Source organism: Linderina pennispora, assembly GCF_002104995.1.
Source record: "Linderina pennispora strain ATCC 12442 chromosome Unknown DL89scaffold_6, whole genome shotgun sequence".
Classification (NCBI taxonomy): domain Eukaryota; kingdom Fungi; phylum Kickxellomycota; class Kickxellomycetes; order Kickxellales; family Kickxellaceae; genus Linderina; species Linderina pennispora.
Window position 1 is genome coordinate 404,843 of NW_024468254.1, and position 14,664 is coordinate 419,506.

General features: G+C 57.2%; 7 protein-coding genes across 7 annotated transcripts; 4 read left to right on the forward strand and 3 right to left on the reverse strand.

Moving 5' to 3' along the window:
• Nucleotides 1-11: 11 nt before the first annotated feature.
• Nucleotides 12-2,789, reverse strand: DL89DRAFT_322473 (Dbl homology domain-containing protein). Its single transcript, XM_040891343.1, has 2 exons — nt 2,276-2,789; nt 12-2,081 (listed from the first exon to the last, which is right to left on the reverse strand). The coding sequence occupies exons 1-2, from the start codon at nt 2,402-2,404 to the stop codon at nt 72-74; spliced, it is 2,139 nt and encodes a 712-aa protein (XP_040743672.1). The 5' UTR covers nt 2,405-2,789; the 3' UTR covers nt 12-71.
• Nucleotides 2,790-3,353: 564 nt separating this feature from the next.
• DL89DRAFT_267261 (L30e-like protein) lies at nt 3,354-4,610 on the reverse strand. The gene is made up of 3 exons (XM_040887421.1): nt 4,586-4,610; nt 3,921-4,026; nt 3,354-3,792 (listed from the first exon to the last, which is right to left on the reverse strand). The coding sequence occupies exons 1-3, from the start codon at nt 4,604-4,606 to the stop codon at nt 3,590-3,592; spliced, it is 330 nt and encodes a 109-aa protein (XP_040743673.1). The 5' UTR covers nt 4,607-4,610; the 3' UTR covers nt 3,354-3,589.
• Nucleotides 4,611-5,280: 670 nt separating this feature from the next.
• On the forward strand, nt 5,281-7,134 carry DL89DRAFT_151282 (Tudor/PWWP/MBT). Its single transcript, XM_040883537.1, has 3 exons — nt 5,281-5,460; nt 5,568-5,658; nt 5,832-7,134. The coding sequence occupies exons 1-3, from the start codon at nt 5,382-5,384 to the stop codon at nt 6,970-6,972; spliced, it is 1,311 nt and encodes a 436-aa protein (XP_040743674.1). The 5' UTR covers nt 5,281-5,381; the 3' UTR covers nt 6,973-7,134.
• Nucleotides 7,018-7,971, forward strand: DL89DRAFT_267263 (ubiquitin-like protein). Its single transcript, XM_040887422.1, has 2 exons — nt 7,018-7,528; nt 7,661-7,971. Exons 1-2 carry the CDS (start codon nt 7,424-7,426, stop codon nt 7,871-7,873), a joined length of 318 nt encoding a protein of 105 aa, XP_040743675.1. The 5' UTR covers nt 7,018-7,423; the 3' UTR covers nt 7,874-7,971.
• Nucleotides 7,972-9,068: 1,097 nt separating this feature from the next.
• Nucleotides 9,069-11,001, reverse strand: DL89DRAFT_267268 (putative arginine--tRNA ligase, cytoplasmic). Its single transcript, XM_040887423.1, has one exon. It carries the CDS (start codon nt 10,844-10,846, stop codon nt 9,149-9,151), a length of 1,698 nt encoding a protein of 565 aa, XP_040743676.1. The 5' UTR covers nt 10,847-11,001; the 3' UTR covers nt 9,069-9,148.
• Nucleotides 11,002-11,268: 267 nt separating this feature from the next.
• On the forward strand, nt 11,269-12,153 carry DL89DRAFT_267269 (phosphoglycerate mutase-like protein). The gene has a single exon (XM_040887424.1). It carries the CDS (start codon nt 11,308-11,310, stop codon nt 12,109-12,111), a length of 804 nt encoding a protein of 267 aa, XP_040743677.1. The 5' UTR covers nt 11,269-11,307; the 3' UTR covers nt 12,112-12,153.
• An 823-nt stretch (nt 12,154-12,976) lies between these two features.
• On the forward strand, nt 12,977-14,579 carry DL89DRAFT_151303 (cell division control protein). Its single transcript, XM_040883540.1, has 2 exons — nt 12,977-13,675; nt 13,814-14,579. The coding sequence occupies exons 1-2, from the start codon at nt 13,194-13,196 to the stop codon at nt 14,514-14,516; spliced, it is 1,185 nt and encodes a 394-aa protein (XP_040743678.1). The 5' UTR covers nt 12,977-13,193; the 3' UTR covers nt 14,517-14,579.
• The last annotated feature ends 85 nt before the right edge of the window (nt 14,580-14,664 follow it).

The following is a 14,664-nucleotide window of genomic DNA, read 5'->3' on the forward strand; positions in this document are numbered from 1 at the left end:
TCTGAATCGATGGAATTGAGTAACAGCATATAAAGAGGAAATGGATGAATGAGTAAAGGTGCACAGGAATTTCAGACCCATTTGGCAGAGTCAGAAGCGGCTTGCGGCGACATGAGCGGGAACAGCTTAATGCAGTCGTCCCGGCAGCTCACGCACGAATCGCACACCAGCGCATCGGTATGGGTGTCGCCGGGCACAGGCAGCTGGCGGTTAATGCACCGCGGGCACACCAGAGCACGGCACACATGGCACTGGTGCTGCGATTCGAGCGCCGCAAAGCCGCCATGGCACAGCGCGCACAATGTGGCATTAGTGTCAGCGCGCGCACGCACAGCGCTGGTCTCGGCCATGGCCAGTGTCAGCTCGGGTGGCGCCAGCGGGCTGACCAGGGTCGCTCGTGGCTGGAAATCAGGCGGCTCCTCGCTGAGCACCACGGGACGACGCGGCTTCCGATAGCGCCCCATGGGCTCCGACACGACAGTCGAGCATGACGACGAGATGATCGAGATGCGGTTCCGCGACAGTGTCGAGGGCGGCGAGCCGCCGCAAAACAAAGTCGTGCGCACGGATGCGCCAAACAGGTCCCAACCAGCGCTGCTGTCGGCCGAGGTGCGGTGGTGCGCAGGCAACGAGCCGGCTATGCACGCGCAGCCGTCAGAGCACATTGAAGCGTTGCGCGGACACGCTACCGGCGACTCCGCAAAGGCCGCAGCCAGGGCCGCAGGCGGGCCGATCGGCCGCGGCTCCAGGCGTGGCGGCTCAGTAATCTCGAGTCGTGGCTCCAGACGTGGCGGACTGGCACTGCCAGCAAGCGCAGCCAGGGTGCTGAGCAAGGCCGAGGGATCGAGGCTGTGGCGGTTGCGAACCGACCCAGGTGGTGACTCGAGAGCACCGCGGCCGAACATACGTGCAATGCACTGGTCGCAGGCGCGGGCCTCGCTGGGCTGCATGTCGTCGGCCACGAAGACGATGCTCTTGCGCGAGCACGCGTGGCACACCAGCTGGCCGCAGGCGCGGCAGTGGTGACGCCGCACCAGCAGCGCAAACGCGCGGAAGCAGATGTAGCAGTGCGCGGCGCTGGAATCGGGCGCCCAGACCGGCGCACTGAAGCTCTCAGCCACGCGCGGGAACTGCAGCATCGTTGCGCGCCGGGCCCGCAGCAGCCGCCGACGCAGCGACCGATCCATCTGCAGCGTGTCACGTGCCGCCCGCCGCTCAGTGATGGCGCCCGCCAGCGCCTCCAGCCATGCGGCCTTATCGGCGCCTGTGGCCGCATAGACCACAAACGACTTGGCGCGGCTGATGATGGTGAACTGGTGGGCGCATGTGCTGGTATCCGGCACATCCATGACCTTGCAGTCCTCCAGCGGCACGCGCCGGTGCCCCGACGAGTCGCTGCCGCCCGCGTACAGCAGCATGTCGCTGAACAGATAAAACTGCCGCTGCTGGTGGCTCCTGCGGCAGATCTTCGTCAGTCTGCCCGCCCGCACCAGCCGCCGTCCCGGTGCCAGCAGTGGCTCCTTGAGCCCCAGCGCGCGCTGGATCTCCAGCATCTCCAGCGTCATCTCATGTTCCTGGATTGTCGCATCGACAAACGCCGCCACCGACTCGACTGTCTGCAGCGCATCGGTGATGCTCGCATAGTCCACGTGCTCTGCCGGTGTGTTGCGCAGCAGATCGTCCAGCAAAAGCCGGTACCGCGGGATCCGCTGCACGGGCAAAAGCAGGTAGCTCTGGAAGCTCAGCCCGCGGCTCTCGGGCGCTGCGTTGCCGCGCTGCAGGAACTCGGCAAACGCGCGGTTCGAGCTGAGCCATTGGCTGATTGACGCGAGGCCGCTGCGGAAGTTGCGCAGGTACAGCGAGTACATTTTCAGGAACGGCGCCATCCGCACAAATATGTCGCCCACCTGGCCCGTTGCCCCATCCCACTGCCCGTCCCCCAGCCGCGCCTCCAGCTGCAGCAGCAGCTCTCTGCTCAGCGCTATGATATCTGCAAAGTTTGCAAACAGCTGCCGCATCTCCTTGCGTGTCAGAATCGGTGCCGCTGTCTGCGCCGATGCCAGCAGCGGGTTGATGTATATCTACACATTCCAGCCCGCATTGTTGATTACCACGCTTCATTATTCCCAATGTCTGTGCTGCCCTTGATTTCCCAGAACGAAGCCAGCACAGATCCCCCCACGCTCTGCATCCACGCATCCTAGGGACCGCCATTTTGTGCAACAAAAATATCCACGGAAAAATGTAAACAATCTCAGTCCTCTGCAAGACTTACCTTCTCTATCAGCCCCAGTCCCTCAACATAGGTGCGCTCCGTCTCCAGAATCTCTGCTGCAATCTTGGACCGCTGCCGAAGCATGCGATCCACGGTCTGATTGTTCTCTGAGCTACTATATGTCGCCATCTTTTTTTAGAATAGCAGCGCCTCTGAGCACGAGATCGGTCTGAATGAACAGAGCTGCTTTATGTCGCAAAAGAGTACAAAAGCTTGCGTATTGCGTTGTCTATGTATAAGAAGAGAACGCAAGGGAGGCGGAGAACGGAATGGAAGGAGAAGTTAAGGGAAGCAGTCCCCACCGCTCTGCCGATATATGATGTAAGATGTAAACAGCCGTCCAAAGACCGCTTTTTGGGGAGGCAGACAGGCAAAATAGAAACGACGCAAAGTGGTGATGATAAAAATGGCTGCTTTACTTGAAGCAGCACGATTCCAACGCAGGCGTATGGTAGGCAGGGTGTATAATGCTCGAGCGCAGTGAAGTCATGAATACAAGGCGTGTCCAAAAAAACTAAAAGACAGAGAGGGCCGGAGAGGAGAAAAAAAGAAAGAGACTGACGCGAGGCAATGGGCTGCGTCGTTGCCTGAAAATCCCCCTCCCCGGTCTCCCCTTTCGACACCCAGGACAACGCAAAACTTCAAAAATAGTGACGCGCATTTGGAACCTGCTACCTCTTCTGCACAGCCTCGCCACACCAAGCTGCTCTGCAACTGCTGCCGCAGGAACTATTCCTGCAGTGCTTGCACTAGCCTTCCTACTATGCTCTCCCTCTGTCGCCAGAGCCTCTACTGGCCTGCCCAAGACATAGCCCAGATGAAACCCTGCTCTGTCTGAACGCCCCGCAGGAGTCACTCCAGCCGGCTGCTGCTCCTTTTTGTTACCCGCAGGGGCAGTGGTCGGACACGACGCCGCAGGCGTGCAGCACCCAAAAAGCGCAGTATGCCGTCTGAGACCACACCAGCACTTCCACAAAATCGTGCTAGTAACTGCCCGTTACGGAGCAAAAGCAAGTAGCACCCGCCATTCCACCCAAGACATGTCCTTCCTCCATTTCAACACTGAAATAGATGTTGTGCTGAGCCATAGCCTGCGCTTCCTTTTCATTTAGTGTCCTTGGGATCAAGAAACAAAGAGAAAGACAAACTACAGTAAAGATATGAAAAATTTAAAACGAAGGCGGCCCGCTTCCTCCCCCTCCCCCCTACCCCGGCACAGAGCGCCGGGAGGAGAGCGAAAGAGGGCGATGACAGGGCTGAAAAGTGCCATTAAAGAAACCGGACGCGCCTTGATCCTGTGTTTTTCACGTCCGTTTAGGCCTCGGTCTTGAGGATATCCGAGTCACCAGCATCGGTAATCGACAGGGTGCCGACGCGGAAGTACTTACCGCAGGCAGTGCCCAGGTCGATGTTGTTGCCGTTGAAGTGGTGGACGTTGGTCTTGGCGAGCATGGCGTAGTACTCGATCTCCGACTTGCGCAGAGGGGGAGTGTTGCCCGAGATGATGACCAGCTTCGCTACAGGACAGAATTCACATCAGCAACCCATTAGCATCCACACCTTCCGTTGCTGTCCGTCAGCGCAAACAAAAAATCAGTCTGCCAGGCAGATCGCTCCACCGCACCGCTTCTTCTGGGATACTTACACTTGCCAGAGCGCAGGCTCTTGAGGGTCGACTTGTAGCCAAGCGACGACTTGCCGCTCTTCATGACGAGAGCCAGGCGGGAGTTGATCGACTCGCTGGAGGACTTCTACAGCACACGCAAACCAGACAGCAGCATTAGCACATATGAAGAATACAGAGTTAGTAGATCCAAAGCCCACAGGCGCCAGTCCGCCGGCGATGGGACGGTGGGGGCAGGATCGTTCGCGCTTTATCTCAAGGCGCGGGCCGCCGATTTGCTGATTGGAAGCAGCGGGAAAAACTTTGCGAATTTGCATGGCCGGCCTCCGGTTGCCGCCATGTTGGCGGTAGCGAGCGACCCAGCAATGGACCGCCGTGGCACCGCCCCTCCCATTTCAGTTTGGAAGAGAGGAACAAACCCAGGGCTACTAAGCACCAGCGCCAAAACGCAGACTTTTCCCGCTTGAAGCAGCAGCAAAATAGACAGCCTGCTTCCACGACCAAAGTACGGGAGAAAGGGAGGCAGCACCCCAGGTGTACTCGCTGCCAACGGCCCGTCCCGCCATTATCGCCCAAGAGGCCTCCCGCTAGTAGCTTTTTTCTTCCAATCCAGCAGCGGCACCACGCCCGATTTCGCCCCGATTCGAAGCAGCATAGCACCTGGCTATATACATGGAGACACTTACGGACTTCTTCGTGGGGGCCATTGCAACTATTAATGTGTTGAAATTCTCTTCTCGGCAGAGTGCAGACAGAGGGAAAAAGGAGGTGCCTCGTTTTTGCCCCCTCACAAGACGCTACTTAGTTCTTGCGCCCAAGCCGCGCCGGGCAAGGCCTTTGAAAAATTTTGCCCCACTCGCAAAAAATAAGTGCCGGGCTGCACAGGCTGTGAATTTTTCGCCCCCCCGGTGGCTCGGCTCGCGGGATCAGCTCGCCGGGGTGCGCGGTCCCCAGCCACGGAAAACTTTACTCACGTGCCCACTGGGGAAATCGCGTGTGCTGGGTGCCATTGGCCTGCCCTCTCTGGCCAGAATCCCGTAATTCTGTGCGTGATCAGCGATTCTCGGCCACAGAAAAGTCGAGGGCGAGATTCGCGGGTCGGGGGTGCAGGCAATCCAGCAGCGTCCTGCAGCACACAAGCAAAGCTGTAAGTGACAACAAAAAAGTTTATCGCCTCTGGAAGAATTTCGCGTGCTGTGAGACTCAGCCTTTTTCCCCACCTTTTCAAAATATTCTTTTTTTTCTTCTTTTTCTGTCCAAACGCTTTTATTTATTTTGAGCACGGTCTCAATTTCGCTTCTCTCTCTACTTCGCCAGCCCTGTGGTTTGTCTTTCTGGGGACTGCGGTGGGCGCAACGCTACGAACTACCGTCAAAAACCACACATACACGCACATACACACGCGAGCGCACACGCCGGGAACAGGCGCGCGACTGTATTACTATAACGCTCCCCGAGGAGGTCTGCTTTATTCGACTATAAATGGTGCTGAGTAGCTACGAGCCAGGAACTCTGTGCTGGGCAAAACTGAAAGGCTACCCTTGGTGGCCCTCACGGGTAAGTTGCGCTGTGGAGCAGTGTGCCAGCAACGCACGCTGGCTGGATGAGGCAAGCGTACTTCTGGGCACTAATGAGAGCTGTTCCCCCTTGCTTGACAAATGTAGATAGAGCGGGAGGCCGATCTGTCCGACGAGGTGATCGACAGCAAACCACGGAGCGGGCGCTTCTACCCGGTCCTCTTTTACGGCTCCTTGGACTAGTAAGTAACCGGCGTCTGCTGCTATTGTTGATGTCAGCGCGAAAGCCAGCCTCTAGAAGATGCACTCTTGCTGTGGAGAGACGGCTTATTTTCCCTTTTCAAGAACGCAGCCGACATGCGGAGCAGCCACAATCCCACTGACGACATATGCCCTCTTTCCGTTTCACCTGTAGCGCCTGGATTACCCCAGAGAACCTAGAACCCTACGACCAGAACCTGGCAAAGTATGGCAGCAAGGCGAAGAACCGGAAAGACCCCTCGTTTGCCGATGCGCTGAAGCAGGCGCAGGACCCGTCGCTCGCAGAGGAAATCATGCGGCGCAGCGCGGCCATCAACGCCACTGATAGCGACGAGGACGAAGACGAAGACGCGGAGATGGCCTCGGCCGACGAGACCGAGTTGCGGCGGTCCGCGAAGCGCAAGCAATCCACCACCAGCCGAGCCCGGCGAAACTCGACGTCGAAGCGGGCAGCGTCAGGGACCAAGCGGTCCAGCGCAGCCACCAGCGCCGCTGCTGGTGGCAATATGGAGGCCGTGTCTGACGCCGAAGACGACGCTGCCGCAGCCATGTCAACACCAAAGCGGCCGCGCACGTCATCACGGGCCACGTCAAAGATTGGAAGCGAGTCGCCCATGGACACCAGCAACGGCAACGGCAGCAGCGACCACGACGACACAAAGCACTCGCCGAGCTCGCGCCAGACGCCCGAGCCCCATGGCGGCTCCCGGAATCGGTCGGGCAGCCACTCGGCGTCGAAGGAAGATGGCAGATCGGACCGGAGCGGTAAGGGCCATCCGCGGGCAAAGGAGCGTGGCAAGGCGTACCACCTGCTGATGCAGCTGCGACACCGGCTGCAAAAGACAATCATCAAGGGGTCGGTCCCGGACGATCTGTCGCAGGTGAACGAGGTGTTTAAGAAGCTAGAGGACTTTGACATGACGCTGGAGCTGATCCAGGAGACGAAGATGGGCAAGGTGATGCGCATTATCGGCGGGTCCGACCGGCTGCCCGACGCGCCAGAGGACAAGTACGATTTCAAGGGCCGCGCGCGGCGGCTAGCAGAGAAGTGGCGGCAGCTGATAGTCAAGCGGCGCGAGGGCTCGCTGGAGCCGAGCGCTCCAGAGTCGCCATCGCCTGTGAGGAAAACATCGGCGCCAGTGTCGGAGCTGGGCGGGGCAGGAGAAGAGCCCAGAAAGACGGCGGAGAAGACTTCAAACTTGGAGGCAGCTGCGGCGCCCGAGGCTCGTGACCCCAAGGCAGATGATGCTGAGCCATCTGCCAGCGCAGTGGCAGCCACCAATGGCTCATCATAAGAGCTGCATGCGCAGCATTCCTCCACCCGCCCTCACAGTGAAATAGAACTTTTTTGGTGCCTCCCTCTATCTTTGACAGAAAAATAGTTGTTTTTGAAGCTAGGAGGTGAAAGTCCCGCGCTCACGATGCAGACTCGCCTCTACACGAGTCCACCGCTGCTTGTCTCATTTCGGAGAGACCGCTAGTAATGTAATACATCCACTTGGCAGCCAGCCATGCCGCTGTTGAGCAGACATCGCTCACTGGCTCGTGTGGGAAGTAGAATTGATCTGATCGTGGCAGATCCGCCAAGGACATGACGCAGGTACTGTCCCAAAAGTCTTATGCGGGCTGGGGAAGCGTCTGCGAACACTCTGGGCGAAAAAGTTGGCTTGGGCAAGTCGCCTTTTCTTTCTGGTCTCTGCTACAAATTTCAGTTTTATTTGCTCTTTATTTGCAGAATCAACCGCAATGCCCGACGACGCTTCCAACCCTCCTGCTGCCTCCGAGGCCAAGCCCGACCTGAAGCCCGATGCCACCAGCGAGGACCACGTCAACCTGAAGGTTGTTGGACCGGTAAGTCCCAAAGCCTTTTTGTTCAGCTGCTACAGGCTGTTTGGCCACAATTCCGAGTGGCTGCTGTGTTCTACAGCATTCCACAGTGATTTCTCTCGACTGTATAGCTAAGTTCTGCTGTGCTCTGCGTAGGATGGCTCGGAGGTCATGTTCAAGATTAAGCGCAAGACAAAGCTGTCGAAGCTGATGCAAGCATACTGCAGCCGCTCGGGGCAGACGCTCGGCTCGGTGCGCTTCCTGGTGGATGGCCAGCGCATTACTGGCGACAACACGCCTGAAGAGCTGGACCTTGAGGACGGCGACTCGATCGACGCCATGATGGAGCAGATTGGCGGGTCTCTGTGAATTCCGCAGCAAAAAGCGCACATTTTTTTTTTCTTAAACACTGGTTCGGCTTTGTTGTCGAAACATCACATCAATATCAAGTATCATACTCAGTACTAGAAATACTCTGCTCGCGATGCGAGCTCGGCTGGTAGTCAACATGGGTTGACATGTCGATAAGAGCATCACGGCGAACCGGTCATTTGAACGTGTCGGATGGTTGTTGGTGCAATGGTGATCTTGGACATCTCCCATCTTGATGGCCTGCTCAGCGCAGGCGCTTCAGCGCTGGCTCGCTGCTGCTGGCAACAGAATCGCCTGCTGCTGTACGCCTCTTGCGCGGCCTCTTTGTTGCCAGTGTGGTGCCAGAAGCATCGGCAGCAATGGCCGTAAAGCGACGGAACCGTTCAGGAATACTGCCTGAATCACAGAGTGACTGGAAAACGAGTCTGAAGTTTAGAACTGCTGCGAGATCGCGGTTCAAGAGCCGAGACGAATAGGCTCGCCTGTATTGTGCCATGGCCCGCTTACATGACTCGCTTGTACAGCGGAGAAGGCCATGGCACTTCACAGTTGGGTTCTTCGATCTCTGGTAGGGCCGCAGGTTGGGAACATGCCGGAATGTCTGCAGCGACTTTTCGCAGCAGAACGGGCACATCGATGATGTCCGGAATTCGCCGATCAGATAGACTTCAAAGCCATGGTGCTTGAACTTGTCGCGCCATCCCTTGCCACGAATCGGCGCATGGTGCCGGGCCATTGGCGCACTCCAATTGCCCATGCTCAGCACCGGATCTGGACCGAACTTGCTCCGGAGTTTCGCGGCAAGCCAATGGCTCCAAGTCTGAGCGCCGAGGATGCAGACGTTGAGTCATTTGTTTATTGGACTGCTGGACCTACAAAATGTGAAGGAGCCAAGTCGAATAGCGCTTTGATATAAGATTCTGAGTTCAATTTACTAGTGCTTTTAAGATGTCTACTTGGCGCTTTGGGACCTGAATCTGTCGGCTAAAAGAGAGAGTACTGTTGTTAGGAGTCCAGAGAGCGAGTCACGCATACTCGCTGTGGGGCTCAAGAGAGCGTGAACTCTCAGCCAGCTAAAAAAAAAAAAAAGACATTATAGCAGATGGTCAGACACCTCTGGACTATAAAATCTTAGAAAAAGGTAAAGATTTTGTTCAGCGCATATGCCAGCACCAGCAGGAGGAAGAGCATACCCACGCAGTCGACAAAAACAGGGCTGTGAGTGTACTTGTTTTAGGTTGAACGACTGATAAACATAAAACCAAACGATTTTTACATGCGCTCGACGGGAGTGAGGCCGATCAGAGTGAGGCCGTTGCCCAGAACAGTACGGGCGCTCCAGTACATGAGCAGACGGGCCTCGGCGATCTCGGTGGGCTGGTTGTGGACCCACAGCGACTCCCAGGCGACCGACACGGCATGGCTAAGCTTGAACAGGTACTGCACAATGGAGCACGGCTCGAGCTGCTGGAGGGTCGTGGCAAGCAGGTCCGGGTAGCGCGAGACGAGGTCGACGAGCTCCTGGGCGGCGGGCTCGGTCAGCAGCGTGATGTCGGCGTCGGGGTTGACCTTGACGGCGGCACGGCGCTCCATCGAGCACAGACGGGCATGGGCGTACTGCAGGTACGGGCCGGTGGTGCCCTCAAAGGACAGGATGCGGTCCCAGTTGAAGTCGTAGTCCTTGATGCGGCGCGCAGACATGTCCTGGACCACAATGGCCGACAGACCGAGCGTGGCGGCAGTCTGCTCGGGCTCGGGGACCTGGGCATACTTGGCCTCGTTCTCCTTCATCACGGCGTGCATGTTATCAGCGCTCTCGCGCAGCATGTCGTCGAGGAACACAACAGTGCCCTTGCGGGTGCTCATGCCCTTGACCAGACCGTAGTTGATGTGCTGGAAGCGGTCGGCGTACGGCACCTTGAGCAGCTCCAGCGTCTTGAACAGCTGCTTGAGATGCAAATCCTGCTGCGACGAGACGACATAGACGATCTTGTCAAAGTTGTAGGTATCGATGCGCTCGAGGGCAGCGCCGATATCACGGGTCAGATACAGCGTGGTGCCGTCCTTCTTCTGCACGACAGCCTTGCCCAGGTGCTTCTTGTGCTTCTCCAGATCGATGATCTTGGCGCCCTCAGACTCCTCAAGCAGACCAAAGTCCTCGAGCATCTTCATGGCGCGGTGCATGCCCTCAGTGACCTGCGACTCGCCCGAGTACACGTCAAACTGCAGGCCAAGGCGCGCATACGTATCCTTGTACTTGGCAATGCTGAGGTCGCGGAAGCGCTGCCACAGGGAGAGGGTCTCCTGGTCGCCATCCTCCATCTTCTTGAAGTAGGCGCGGGCTTCATCGTCGATGGCAGGGTTCTCCTTGGCATCGGCGTTGACGGCGACGTACACCTCGTACAGGTGCTGGATGGGATCGGCAACCAGCTTCTCCTCCGAGCCGTACTTGCCAAAGCCAACGGCAAGCAGACCGTACTGCTTACCCCAGTCACCGAGATAGTTCATCGATGTGGCCTTCCAGCCGTTGGCACGGTACAGGTTGACGATGAAGTTACCAATAATGGTGCTGCGCAGATGGCCAGCGTGGAACGGCTTGGCAATGTTGGGCGAGCTGAACTCGACCACGACGTGCTTGCCCTCGCCCGACTCGTTGAAGCCATACTTGGTGCCCTCCTTGTACACGGCGCTCAGGACCTTGCGCGTGAACATGTTGCGCTCGATGCGGAAGTTCAGGTACGGGCCGGTGGCCACGGCGCCCGTGACAAACTCGTCAGGCTGGTACTTCTCGGCCCACTCGTTGGCGAACTGCGCCGGGTTGCCCTTCAGGCGCAGGCGCGGCACGGCAATGGCAAGATCGCCGTGGGTGGTGGCCTTGGGCACGTCAATGGCGGGCAGAATCACGTCTGTCGAGACGCCGGACAGCTCAGCGAGCTGCTTAGCAATGGAAGCTTTGAATTCGTCAAGCATTTTTGTTTCTCGTGTGTTGACTTGGTACCCTCGTAGAACGGCTGGTGTTGTACTGAAATAGCGGAATGTGGGGGGTACTGCTCTGAATATCCGACCAAGGAATGCCAGTTTTAAGTGAATTGCGTGTATGGCACAGGGAAATGAGTTGTAGGAAAGGCAAAGAGTTGGTGAGTCGACACGCCCTTTTGCCGCCAGCGATATACCCGATTTCTTTGATCCTGTGGTCCACCGCAGCTTGAATTTTCAGCTAACGTGCGAAAAAAAATTTCGGGTAGTGACTCAAGAATTGATCCCGGAATCACATCTGGTGATCGGGGTCACTGGCTTGTATTTTTTGGGGGCGTGGTGGCCAGATTACATCACAGAGATTTTTCGGGCGGACAAGCAGCTTCTGAATGATTTCATTTTTTCCTCCCAGCCACTTCAGCTTTCCAGCTTTCCATATTTTCAGCAGCACGGCCATGTCAGATACAGGACCCGCGCACCCGCAGACCACCATCTACTTTATCCGACACGGCGAGACCGAGGTCAACCGGCGCAACTGCGTGCAAGGTAAGCGCATCGACCCGCCGCTCAACGAGCGCGGGCGGCAACAGGCAGTGCACGTGGGTTTGCGGTTTCAGAAGGCTCCGGTGGACTGGATAGTGACATCGACGTCCAAGCGCGCAATTGAGACCGGCGCAGCCGTAGCCCAGTACCACACCGGGGTGCCGTTTGAGCACTTTGACGAGCTCAACGAGCTCGAGTTTGGCGATCTCGAGGGCATGCATGTCACAGCCGGCTACAACGACCTGATCAAACAATGGGACCGCCAGCACCTGGCCGAGGTCAAGGCGCCTGGTGAGCGCGGTGAGTCACCGAAGACCTGTGCACAGCGCGCACTGCCACGGCTGCAGCAGATTGTGGATGACGCAGTGGCGAAGGGACGGCGGCACGTGTGTGTGGTTGTGCACTCGCGGTTGATCCAGATCCTCATGGCGTGGCTGATCGATGGGTCGCTGGACACGATGCTAAAGTACAAGCAGAAGAAGGCGGCTGTCAATGAGGTGCTGGTGTTTGCTGAGCCGTCGCCCTACTGCCGAGAGGGCGGGGTAATGGCGCAGTACCGGTTTGTTCCGGGAGAGGTCAACAGCACATCGCATATGCCCGACGACGTTGTTTCACGCGTGTCAAGCGCAACCAGCCTGACCAACCGCAACCCGCAGGAGGAGCGCATCCGGTTTGTCAGCGACCAGGGTGGCAATGTGGTGCTTAAACACATGTAATTAGCATAATCGGTACACGACTCCTTTTGAAATAAACCCATTTCAATATGGAAACGGAGGAGAGGGAGGAGTACACCGTCGTGTCAGAGATGTGTGGAGATAGACATTCTCCGCATAGATGCGGCTGGCTAAAAAAGGACGAGCAATTCTGAAACTGCCGATATAAACAGGCGTGTTGCCAAGTTTGAGGACCGCACCCTCCCCGCCCCTCGCTTATTGTGTATGGAGAGCAGGCCGGAATGGATGTGTGCAGTAGTGAACTATGCGCTGTGCTTGGCGAGAATGCAGAGCAAGCGCGCAACAACGTTTTCTGGAGGTGGAGACCAAGGGCTTATTTTGCATCTGTGTGTTCACAGTAGCCCGCGCTCGGGCAGCAGGCAGCATTGCCATCTGCCCAAGCAGCGCTCGTTTCTGTTTCACTCCTTTTGTCTCCGCTAGCATTTCTATAATATTTCCCCACTTTGCATCTCTAATACACCGCTGTCTTGCTACAGTACAGCAGCTGTTCGTCAACACACAGGAATAAACGGTATACGCACGTAAGTATTGTTTACAGTTCGTTTCTACAATCGACATTCGCGTCTCGCTGCCCCTTTCCACAACAAGCGGCTTGCGATGCCCGAGGGGATCTGTCGTGACGTTTTGGCCCTAGCAGGGACACATCTCGGGTGACAATACGAAGGGGTCGATGGTTGTGCTGTGCGAGGCTTTTTCATCGCCCAATATTCCCGCCCTGGCTTCGCCTCCGCCACTCCAGCGCCGGTGCAACCGGCAGCAGCGGCACAAGAGCCACGGCGAGAATGCCCGTTTCTGTTTTGAAAAAGAAAAAGGAAACGCTGGCCCGCCTGTGATCGCCGACTTTACTTTGGCAAAAAAGCTGTTTGGACTGGCTTGCTGCCCAATGAAACCGTTGTTTGGCCTGCCTGGCTGTTTCCGAAACTAACACACACCAGCACACTGCTTGCCTCTCCGTTTTGTAGCTCTTTTTTGTTTCTCATTCCTGCACCTTATTTTTCTCCTCTATTCCACATCACTTTTCTCTCATTCCCGACCTGCAATCTCTTCCACTCCCCCTTTAAAAAATGTCTAACGCTGACGCCCTCGGAGCACCCAAGCCGCAACCCGCCAACGGAGGCATTGGAATTGCCAATCTGCCGAACCAGCTGCACAAGATTGTGACCAAGAAGGGCACAAACTTTTCGCTGATGGCCGTTGGCGAGTCCGGCACGGGCAAGACGACGTTCATCAACACGCTCCTAACGACCGAGCTCATCGAGCCGATCGACGACGCGACGCGCCGCAAGAAGCAGCTCGATAAGACGGTCGACATCAACATCCACAAGGCGGAGCTTGAGGAGAAGATGTTCAGCGTCAAGCTGAACGTCGTCGACACGCCGGGGTTCGGCGACTATGTGGACAACAACGACTGCTGGCTGCCGGTGGTTGATTTCATCGAGAACCAGTACGAGCAGTATCTGCGCCAGGAGCAGCAGCCGGTGCGCAAGGGCATCGTCGACATGCGCGTCCACGCCTGCCTGTACTTTATCCGCCCGAACGGCCACACGTAAGTTTGGAAATTGGCGCGTATTGTGCTTTATTTTGACGCCACACGGCCTCTGGCCCAGGCTTCCTCAACGCTTTGTGGATGTTTTTGTTGTACTGACCGCGGCCTTTGTTTTGAATGACGCTTGTTGTGGTGTAGTCTCAAGCCACTGGATGTGCGCGCGATGAAGGCGATCGGTGCTCGCGTCAACCTGATCCCGGTCATTGCCAAGGCCGACACACTGTCGCCGGCCGCGCTGCGGCAGTTCAAGAAGCGGGTGATGGACGTGATTGACGCTCAGAACATCCGCGTGTACCAGCCGCCCGTGGACAGCGAGGACGAGCATTCGACCCAGCGCAACAAGGAGATTGTGGCTGCGATGCCGTTTGCGATCATCGGCAGCGACCAGGAGGTCAAGACCGAGGACGGCCGCCGCGTCAAGGGCCGCCAGTACCCGTGGGGTGTGGCCGAGGTCGAGAACGACCAGCACTGCGACTTCAAGAAGCTGCGCAGCCTGCTGATCCGCACGCACATGCTGGACCTGATCTCGACGACCGAGGAGATCCACTACGACAAGTACCGCACGACGCAGATGAAGACACGCAAGTTTGGTGAGCCCAAGCCCAGGAAGGCCGACAACAAGAAGTTCCGCGACGAGGAGGAGGCGCTGCGCAAGCGCTTCACCGAGAAGGTCAAGCTGGAGGAGAACCGCTTCAGGCAGTGGGAGCAGAAGCTGATTGCCGAGCGCGACCGCTTGAACAAGGACCTCGAGCAGGAGCACAACCTGGTCAAGCAGCTCGAGAGCGAGATCGAGGCCATCCAGAACTCTGGGTCGCCCAACACCAAGTTCTTCCGCAAGTAGATTTCGTATTTGACGCGAGCCGCCGCATCTCTCGCATTGCACTCCCCTCGGTGTCTTGCACAGTTCCCCAAACCACCCACCTCCCCCTTCTCCCTCTTCAAACACACTCTTAATCTCTTCATATTTTAAAACAGCAACACGGAGAATT

What these genes read in the sequence shown, in the direction of transcription:
- DL89DRAFT_151282 (XM_040883537.1), top strand. Translation starts at nt 5,382, where the DNA reads ATGGTGCTGAGTAGCTACGAGCCAGGAACTCTGTGCTGGGCAAAACTG. An exon ending in TTGGTGGCCCTCACGGGTAA is followed by an intron (nt 5,461 to 5,567) that starts GTTGCGCTGTGG and finishes AAATGTAGATAG; the next exon opens with AGCGGGAGGCCGATCTGTCC. An exon ending in TTTTACGGCTCCTTGGACTA is followed by an intron (nt 5,659 to 5,831) that starts GTAAGTAACCGG and finishes TTTCACCTGTAG; the next exon opens with CGCCTGGATTACCCCAGAGA.
- DL89DRAFT_322473 (XM_040891343.1), bottom strand. Translation starts at nt 2,404, where the DNA reads ATGGCGACATATAGTAGCTCAGAGAACAATCAGACCGTGGATCGCATG. An exon ending in GACTGGGGCTGATAGAGAAG is followed by an intron (nt 2,082 to 2,275) that starts GTAAGTCTTGCA and finishes TGGAATGTGTAG; the next exon opens with ATATACATCAACCCGCTGCT.
- DL89DRAFT_267269 (XM_040887424.1), top strand. Translation starts at nt 11,308, where the DNA reads ATGTCAGATACAGGACCCGCGCACCCGCAGACCACCATCTACTTTATC.
- DL89DRAFT_267268 (XM_040887423.1), bottom strand. Translation starts at nt 10,846, where the DNA reads ATGCTTGACGAATTCAAAGCTTCCATTGCTAAGCAGCTCGCTGAGCTG.
- DL89DRAFT_151303 (XM_040883540.1), top strand. Translation starts at nt 13,194, where the DNA reads ATGTCTAACGCTGACGCCCTCGGAGCACCCAAGCCGCAACCCGCCAAC. An exon ending in ATCCGCCCGAACGGCCACAC is followed by an intron (nt 13,676 to 13,813) that starts GTAAGTTTGGAA and finishes GTTGTGGTGTAG; the next exon opens with TCTCAAGCCACTGGATGTGC.
- DL89DRAFT_267261 (XM_040887421.1), bottom strand. Translation starts at nt 4,606, where the DNA reads ATGGCCCCCACGAAGAAGTCC. An exon ending in TGGCCCCCACGAAGAAGTCC is followed by an intron (nt 4,027 to 4,585) that starts GTAAGTGTCTCC and finishes CGTGTGCTGTAG; the next exon opens with AAGTCCTCCAGCGAGTCGAT. An exon ending in GAGCCTGCGCTCTGGCAAGT is followed by an intron (nt 3,793 to 3,920) that starts GTAAGTATCCCA and finishes TCTGTCCTGTAG; the next exon opens with CGAAGCTGGTCATCATCTCG.
- DL89DRAFT_267263 (XM_040887422.1), top strand. Translation starts at nt 7,424, where the DNA reads ATGCCCGACGACGCTTCCAACCCTCCTGCTGCCTCCGAGGCCAAGCCC. An exon ending in ACCTGAAGGTTGTTGGACCG is followed by an intron (nt 7,529 to 7,660) that starts GTAAGTCCCAAA and finishes TGCTCTGCGTAG; the next exon opens with GATGGCTCGGAGGTCATGTT.